Source organism: Antedon mediterranea, chromosome 10, assembly GCF_964355755.1.
Source record: "Antedon mediterranea chromosome 10, ecAntMedi1.1, whole genome shotgun sequence".
Classification (NCBI taxonomy): Eukaryota; Metazoa; Echinodermata; class Crinoidea; order Comatulida; family Antedonidae; genus Antedon; species Antedon mediterranea.
Window position 1 is genome coordinate 21,558,348 of NC_092679.1, and position 10,032 is coordinate 21,568,379.

Genomic DNA, 10,032 nt, shown 5'->3' on the forward strand with positions numbered 1-10,032 from the left:
ATAAAGTCATAATATATTTACGACCTCAAAATGAATTATAGATATTGTAATAAATGGTTATATTTGCAATATATCAATTTTAACTATAATGTCGATAAAAGACGTTCTATCGTTTTTATTGTTGTTATAATATAATTGTATAACTTTACCAATTCAATTTTTCACTCACGTGATTGTTACATTTGCTAAAGCTCTGTCCACACTATCAAACTAGTTTGACATAAAAAACATAATGTGCCCAAATATGGTAGGCCTATAGTGATATGCCTAGTATTAGTAGTGATATGACATCATCATGTCCATCACATTTTTTGTCACATAAAGTTTGATAAGACAGAGCTTTATAGATGGATGTTGGCTATAACAGTAAAATTATATTTTGAACACCAACCAAATTCTGATTGTGTCGAGTTTTTTTAGTCGTCTCTCTCAAATTGCCAAGATTACTATGGATTAACAATCATGTGTATTTGTGGAAAAGTTTAATCGAATTTCAATTTAAAAATATAAAGAAATTAATTTGGCCTGGTCGTCCTTATCCAATAATGTAGGACAAATTATAAAAATGCATTTAGAGTTAAATATTAAGTGGTGGCCATGTTGTTCGTTTTCTTTATTATATGTTTCTATTTATTTCATGTCGTACCGCGCGTCACGTAAATCTCAGATAATTACGACGCTATAATTTCCGGATTTAAAAAAAAATGAAAAGGTTACCATAGATATGGAAACACATATATAGCGGAAAGTGTGTAGAACACAATGAACCGCCATTTATATTTTATGATAATTTAAAACATTTGATATGTGTTTAATATAAAGGACTGTTTCAATACAATATTTGTATATAGGCCTTACAATTGATTTATATTATTTTATTTAGGCATATTGCCAAGTAAATTTAATTCACCCTTCCGATAGGTGGCATCTATTCACACGACATACACTTCATTCATGATACTTAAATAGTTAAGCTTGGTTCCCACCAGGACGCGCAACGGAAGGACGTAAGTGCAACGCAAGCGAGTTGACCAATGACAATAGAGCCACATGTGTGTCCTGTTGTCGCTGCTGTAAATGTCGACCAACTTAGTTTAATCTTAAATTATACACATTTATAAATTACTATTTACTATATTTAAATATTTATTATAATGTTATTAACTTTTTCATTTATCATTGTGCAATTTGGGATTGGACCGTTCTAGAGGTGTTTACCCCCTGTTGGTCCCATCCGTCACTGAATGTACTCTGTTCTTTATATATGTTATGTCTTTTTCTTGCTTTGTATCTACATTTTTGTGAGAATTTGAATAAACAAAATAAATAAATAAATAAAAAAAATTATCGCTTTACATTCAGGACATACAGTCGGCAATCTATAAAGGGAACAGCTTCGGGTCTCATTTTTTTAAACATAAGCATAGAGTTCATTTGTTTCCCCTGGCTTCAATAGGGTATCCCAACGGAAGCGTTTACTTTTAAAAGTTTAATTATACTATAATTTTTGTAATTTTATAAAAATTGGGGAAATTTTATATACGGCAAAGTAAAATAGGAAAATCAAAGCCAATCAAATAAAAGTGTCTTAAATCTAATATTGTATAATCAAATATAAAGAGATTGTTTATTTTTAAAAGGCTTAAGTTATCTATCAATCTGGGTGTGTATTTTACAAAACGATACAGTTTATGCTTTTCCATATGTATCTCAGTAATAATATGAATATTATCACTTAACAATTAATAGATGCACTATAAGCTGGACCTAAAGTCCGCTGGGATTTTAACGTGTCTTATATTTGCAATGCTATGTATATTCATATTTTACTCGTAATTATATCGTATCTCAATAGATTAAAAATAGTCAATGCAATACACATTCTAATCAGCATTACCTTATTAGGCCTACTGTTGCTTTTTTCAAATCACATTTTTTGTAATTTTCTTAGGATCATTTCAGAAATATTCTACTGTAGTTATTGTAGTATTAATAGGTCCATGATTATAGTAACTATATAGTTCTCACTGTAATAACACAGGGTTTTAGTTTGTTTGAATAAAGAGTAAACATATAGTGTTAAACCAGTACAATATGTTGACATGGTCCTATTAAAGCTCTGTTTACACTATCAAACTAGTTTGACAAAAATAGTGTAATGTGCCCAAATATGGTATAGTGATATGCCCAAATATGGTAGTGATATGACATCATCATGTCCATATATGGGCACATCACATTTTGTTGTCACATCAAGTTTGATAGTTTAGACAGAGCTTTACATTCAATAACATAACGTTAAGCTCTGTCTACACTATCAAACTAGTTTGACAAAAAAAAGTGTGATTTGCCAAAATATGGTAGCGATATTCCCAAATATGGTAGTGATATGACATCATCATGTCCATGGACACATCACATTTTTTGTCACATAAAGTTTTAATTTTCTTAATAAAAAAATTAGGTATTTTTTATCTTACTTATTGTGCTAACGATATTTGAAATAATCAACTGAATTGAACCACGTCACATGTATTCGATTTTGTTTTTAGATGAATGTGGTCTAATAAAAACGAAAAGGAAAGTTATCATTCATCCAGGCAAGCTTCTCGACTTTTATGGTAGGAATATTTCAAACTATTATAATCTTTTTAAACACTATCTGCCATTTTTTATACTTACAATATTATATGTATTCATCTTTTCTATTGATTGATTGTAGACCTCTAATGAAACTTTTTTCCCAGTATTTATTCAGTATTTTATTATTCAACTTCTGTTTTTTTTCAATAATAGTCAGTATAATTCAATTAATAGTCATTATTTTTGTATTTTTTTTATTTATCATTACTGTTAATAATCAATGTATATATTTTATAATTAATATTTTTGTCAAAATCACTGCACTTATACACGTTATTTATGGTTATTATTATGAATTTACGATAGATTGAATAATGTTCACAAAAAACAGATATAAATTACCGTAGATTCAGTTTAGAGAGATTTACTGTATGGAAAGAATTTGTTTTTTTAAACTAAAATAATCAGTAATGATGTACTTTCCATATTAGTATTAGTTTCGTGGTTTAGTCAAAACCGGAGTGATTTTATTTATCTAACCCCTTCATATTGATAGTTTTGTTTTTACTAGAAACATTCATCTAACTTGAAGGATAGAAATGCATGTTTTCATCCACGATACTTACTTTCTATCACATTTTTAGTTTCGGGGTTTGGTGAAGTCTAAAGCTCTATCTACACTATCAAACTTTATGTGACAACAGAATGTGATGTGTCCAAAAAAAAAATGAAATAAAAGATAATAAACTGCTAACTCACTTTTGAAATTGACATGATGAATAAAATATACGTCTGGTTTTTCTTGAAAATTCTTCAGAAACGGTCTTTAAAACAGTTACAATCGTCAACCTATAAGATTAACTTACTCTCCTCCCTGTTCCAGCGCTCACCAAGATCTCTCGTATCACGCTAAACAAAACAGATTATTTTTTCTTATCGTCTTCTAGAGATGAGACGCGCGCAAAATTCGTGTTTCTTCTCAGCTCAAGTTATGTAACTTCTTCTTATACGTTCATCCACTGTTTATGCTAATTCATTATCAGTATGATTGATTACAAATTGATTCTCATTCGCTGATAAATTAAGCTGCTAAGTGGGTGAGACAATTGAAGTTGTTTTTTTAGTAAAATCAATATCTAAGATAGAAATATTTGATTGACCATGTGGTTAGATTATTGTGTTTCCGATATTATTTATTTTACATTAAGATCTGTTTTGTATGGTCTATTGTCATCCTGTTCTCACCCCTCTTTTTTTAAAGTAAATTCAATAGATAGAGATTTTATATTTGGCTATGTGGTTATATTTGCGTTTCCGATATTTGTTTACATTAAAATAAAGATCCGCTTAGTATGTGGCCTATTTTCATCCTGTATCACCTCTCCTTCCTGTCCTCATATCCTATTCCTATATCTCCACAGTTCCGATTCCGATTATCCTTCCGATTTTTTTAAATCATAATCTCCTAAGTTATCAGAACATTTATTCATTATTTTACAGTTGTGTGCAATATTTTTGTTTCTACCTCTTTGGTCAAATATACCTACTCCACCACAAACGCACTATTGTGAGGACGTTAACACATATTGTTCGCATGTGGTTTTCATCAACTTACGTACGCGCGCGTAAGACTTGTGATAACGTAAGCGGCATGCATGTACGTTTGCAATGTAAAATGATATTCAGATTTTTACGGACTCTATAGTAAGAAGTATATATGTCAAACATTTCCTGTGCTTCTTATTTACTCAAAGGAATTTGTTGATATTATCAGTGATAAATTCAATCAATTTTACTCCAACAGGACGCTCCATTGTTGTTGTAATAACAATAAACAGGGTGTTAAAAAAAAGGTTCATGCTATTCGATCATTCACGTTCCAGCTTCCATTGTGTTATCTTATATCATATATCATATACAGGGTATGATATTATGATATGTATAGCAAACAGTTTTAGTATCATATCGCAGGTGTATTTTGAAACTATAACAACCATCTTTACCTTCTCTTCAGATTTCCCTGAAAAGTTTATATTAATATCTGAACGTCATCTTCAAAATCGACAAGGATGTATTTTATTTTCAAGGATATATTAGGATTATCTAAATCCATTATATTAATCCCTTGTATTCTGTTTTAGCAAACTGCAGCTTCCTGTTCAACGTCGCACGCGCGCGTATGCAGGTGACATGATGGCAGAAGCGATTTCCGTGGATTAAAATATATTCAATAATATCATAGTTTGTTTACTTTTTATTTGGAACGTTCTGTACTAGGTCGATAATTTCGGTAGTCATCTACATCACCCTCTTTGTCATCCAGTCGTGTGGAGGTGTAGTGTAGAGTGAGGAGGTCGGGGCTTGAGACCGGCGGCCCTACTTAATTTTAAATGCATTGGTCAATTGCCTACCAGCAGCTGAACAGCATTGAGTTAGTCATTTGTTTTATTTTGTGTTTAGACGACCGGATTACCAAAATCTATTGATGTTTTCAGGTGGCAATCTATTCGTTTTCCACAGATACACAACATACACGATGCCCACATAAACAAAATATTATCTTTGGGAGTAAAATTGTGTCGTGAGAACATTTCGGAAGAGAACCTATGGGCATGCTGGGGGATGGTGTGGGACTGGGGGGGGGGGGTTGCTAGGATTGGTTCTGCGTACCTCATCTCAGCTAGTTGGAAACGTATGAAATAAAATATTTGAATGAAAATGTTCGAATGTTTGAGTAAATTAAACGAACCTAACTCTAAAATTACCTGATAACAAATTAGGCTAGAGGATTTGATTTTCTTCTTATGTTTGCTTGTGTTTCTAATGGCACTACGACTGATGTTTAATGTATATATTTTCAATAGCTTTGTCGCACCTTGGTTCTCGGGGGATCCACGACTCAATCTATCAATTTATAGGCAATTATTGACATAGGTACGAGTAATTAAAAACGATGGAAAATGATAACTAGGGGTATACAGATTACGTGACGATTGTATACAAAAGTAATCACAAAATGTGTTTGTTATGAAGAAAATGTACAATTCAAACATATTGATGTCCACGTAGCCTATATACAAGATTTATTACAGAACTGGAGACCACTTAAAGCGTAGTTCTCAGGACGCAACGCAAGGATTTAGCCGCAACGCAAGTGATTGACCAATCACTTCGCTTGTGATTGGTCATTGGTTGCATTTATTAGTGGTGGGGGGGGGGGAGGCGGTACTATGCAAATTCACAAAATTTTCAATTTGAGCATTGATGTTGAGTTGAACAATTACAAAGCGCAGTCCAGAATATCCCATTTTGTTGTGATTGGTCAAATTATTTGCGGCGCGGTTACGTCAACTTCAAGTAGAGAGACCTTTGAGAATTGTTTTTCTTCCATAATCCTACATAGTTACATAATTAAACTATAAAATTAGTTAGGCCATGGAGGTGGTACCGCCATGGTTAGGCCGATCATAGAGATATTATAGTGAACTATAATATCTCTTTATGGGCCTATCTATTTTTGTTCATAGGCCTGTTTAAAGTTTATTTGGCCTTTTATCATCATTACATTAGGCCCTAAACATGTGTTCCTCTGAAAAAAATAATGTTTACAACATTTGATCGAAAACAATTTTTTATTTACCAGAAAGAAGCTGTAATTTAATGCGAAAACATAAAAAAATATTATGAAAAGTCAAAAAGCCATTTTTTAGTTTTAAAGTAATACTTCATCATTCATTCATTCTTCAACATCATTTAAAATTTAAGAACCTTGAAAAATAGTAACAATAGATAGTAAACCAAATATGGTATAGAATTAAATAATTTCCCAACATTTATACAATGAAAACTAAAGCGTGGAATTTCTCATAACTCCTGTTTCTTGAAGTGTGTAGGTTTAAGCTTTTTCCAAAATTTAAATAGGCCATGCGCGCAACCATAGTATGGATACGACCGTGCTAAGCGTAAGAATTAAACTCACGGAGTGACCGTGCCGATAGTCAATTCCTGTTAGAGATACTCCGCATGTTTTTTTCGGAGGAGGCTAGAGGAGGAGAGGAAACTGGCTAAATAAAAAAGCTAGGCCTAGCCTAGGTAAACTGTCATTTGCAACTTTTCAAACACGCCTAAATTAATATACATTGTCATTGTTAACGTTAACCTCATTAATTTCACGAATGTTTTATATTGTATATTATATTGTGTCTAGCTCCCGGTCTAGCTTAGACCACATCTCCTAGCTAGACTAGGCGCCTATATTATAAAAGCTGGTATGATGTGGTAGTCTGTGTGCTGCTGGAAGGAATCCGGGACGTTTCGTCCTAATTTTTCCCGGTCATACTAATCAACGCCCGGTAGATCCCGGAATCACCTGGTAGGGTTTTATTACATAATATGATATCAAGTACATGTTTTTAACATGCTTTTAGTGGTAAATATAACTTATATATATTTTTCTTTGCAGAAACATGTCAAAATCAGTTCGTCACAATGCGTTAACAAAACAACACTTTAAATTATATCATACAGGGTGTCTCCAATTTCAGAATAAACCTCTAATCAGATTTTAACGTACAATTAAATATGACAATATTAACATTAAATATAATGGTGGTGTATGTACTTGATAACATTTTATATCATAAAACCCTACCACCAAACGATTCCGGGGCCTACTGTAGTACCAGGCGTAAATTGGAATATGAAACCCAATGTTTACTGTTTTATTCATAACTGTTTACTCCTTATATTAGAATGCATAGAATATGTTTCACACAACAAAATCAATTTTATGGAACTCATTAAATGGACACCAACAGTGTTGTAAAAGAGGAATCGGAAATTTTTTACGAGAGTTAGCAAAGAAACAAAAACAGAGCAAAACATTAGCAATCACACAGTAAGTATTGTAAGGGTCAATAGCCACTGTGTATGGAGCACCCAAATTCATGGTGGGCTACCAAGGACAAATTAAGCTTCTCAATGTTTATTTGCCTTCATTCATCAGTCAATCTGCTAAACTCCTTTCTGTGAAATTGATTGTAGTACGTCACCCTGCTTGGGAAAGGAGTTCTCATGCGTTGAAGCACTCAAGTCAAGCAACGTAGCACGATTTAAATGAAAATTGCAGTGCAACATAATTAAATGTAGTGCAAACATTTTTACCTGCGAAAATTGTTTTTATTTGCCTGATTAAATACGTCTATTGGCTTTGCATAAAATAATATTGTATTAACGGTACAATTAGGAAAATTAACTTTTTTTTACAGTAACTTGCCAAAATATTTCAAGAATCTAAGGTATGACATTGCTGCCGGTGACTACATCGTTGTTGTCGGTGGCGCTGTGCGTTATACTAATGATGAGTGGTTTGGACGTAAGAAGACTTGGGTAATAAACCAGCTACCAAGTCGATCAAATCTTCCAGAAACGACTTTTGTCGATGCAATCGACTTTAACGAAACAGGCATTGAAAAGCATGGATTGAAACACATAGGTAAAGTAAGATGGGTGTAATAGAGACAAAAAGTACTTTAAATTATGAAAAAAAAAAAACCCATGTTGGTGAATACAAATTGTAAACACAGTGGATCTCATTAAGTTTTTGTATGCAGTAGAGCTTCATATCAATCGAGTATCATAATTTGTTTCAATTGGATTGTCCAATTAATTATACTTTAACCTCTAACGTTAAAACAGATTAAAAATCTTCTTTTCGATTCATGTACTTTTTTAAGAGCACTGATACCTTGAAGATTGTTGTTTTCTTTTGTTTAGAGAAGTTGCATCATTTGAAATATCTGAGTTTCGCAGACTGTCCATTTGTAGATGATAACTGCATAGCATCTCTAGTCAACTTTTGTGATACTTTGACCCATCTTAATATTAACAGATGCCCGCTGGTTACGTCCAATGGTATCTCACTCTTATACAAACTGAGGTAAGTCTTGATTCAAAGAAACCGCATAAAAAATGCTTTTGTATATTGAACCTGCCAATCACCACCCATATTCTTTCCCTATCACTCACGTTCTTCCCTATCCACCCATATTCTTTCCCTATCACTCGCGTTCTTCCCCCACCACCCATATTCTTTCCCTATCACTCACATTCTTCCCCCACAACACATATTCTTCCCCTACCACCCATATTCTTCCCCCACCACCCATATTCTTTTCCTATCACTCGCATTCTTCCCCCACGACACATATTCTTCCCTTACCACCCATATTCTTTTCCTATCACTTACGTTCTTCCCCATCCACCCATATTCTTCCCCCACAACACATATTCGCCCCCTACCACCCATATTCTTTCCCTATCACTCATATTCTTCCCCACAACACATATTCTTCCCCCACCACCCATATTCTTTCCCTAAAAAATAGGCCATCATTTTTACTTCTAAATTTAAGCAGGATTACAGTATTTATTAACATTCAATTTTATTCGCTACTGATGCCATCAAGAGCAGATATCTAGACAAATCAATATAAATACATAATAGAAAAAAACAATTTAAAATTAATTACTGTACATACAATTCACTGCAATTTTAATATATATGTAATAAATAGTATTTGATCAAACCATATACAAAATTTCACTACAAAATATAAAATTGTGTTCCAAAATATGCATGATTTACAGTATTACAAATATTTCTTATTTAATCACATTCAAACTACGTCTTTATACAGAAATCTAGAAAGAGTCAATATGGATGGTTTAAACCACATTCAGAATCTGCTGTTCATCGCAATGATGTTAGAAGATATCAGGCCCAACCTACGCCTAGGAATCGTCACAGAACAACTCAAAGAACTTAGAAACACAATGGAGCATGCAAAGAAACATGGCTTATTGTTAGAAGATGAAAAAAAACCTGAAGAGCCAATTAATGGATTGATATTAAATGATCTTAAAAAGGACTCTACAACAGATTTTACAACAAATATTGATAGATGACCATAGTTTGTAGGTGCAATTAATAAGAAAATTTTTATTAGAAATTAAAGTTGAAGCTGACTTCATTAATATCTTATTAATTATTATTAATTAATAACTTAAATGCTTTGTAAAAAGCTTGGAAACCAGGAAATATAAAATTGTCCCCTTAATATGGTTGACCCTTGCCTGTGGTGCTAAAGCATGTATTGCATAGGAGGGTTGTTTTCTGTTATTTTACCATGAAAAACAATAAAATATGGAGTGATTTTATTATAAATATCTACCAGATTAAGTTATAGAAAATACTCTGATTTGTTTATTTGACTCAAAACTCCAAAAAGCAACACAGTCACAAACAATAATCCATAGGCCTAGTCGCTGACGGATTAAAAGCATAGAAATCAAAATTATTACTATGTACATATCACAAATGACCCAGGATCATCTTGGAAATGGCCACACAATTCTGTATCCTTAGGCCTACATGACAGTATTTTCCTA

At 32.7% G+C, this 10,032-nt stretch overlaps 1 protein-coding gene across 1 annotated transcript; it reads left to right on the forward strand.

Annotated features, from left to right (window-relative positions):
* The first annotated feature begins 6,623 nt into the window (after window positions 1-6,623).
* LOC140060410 (ATP synthase subunit s, mitochondrial-like) lies at window positions 6,624-9,983 on the forward strand. The gene is made up of 5 exons (XM_072106598.1): window positions 6,624-6,675; window positions 7,335-7,480; window positions 7,851-8,077; window positions 8,359-8,521; window positions 9,282-9,983. The coding sequence occupies exons 2-5, from the start codon at window positions 7,347-7,349 to the stop codon at window positions 9,547-9,549; spliced, it is 792 nt and encodes a 263-aa protein (XP_071962699.1). The 5' UTR covers window positions 6,624-6,675; window positions 7,335-7,346; the 3' UTR covers window positions 9,550-9,983.
* The last annotated feature ends 49 nt before the right edge of the window (window positions 9,984-10,032 follow it).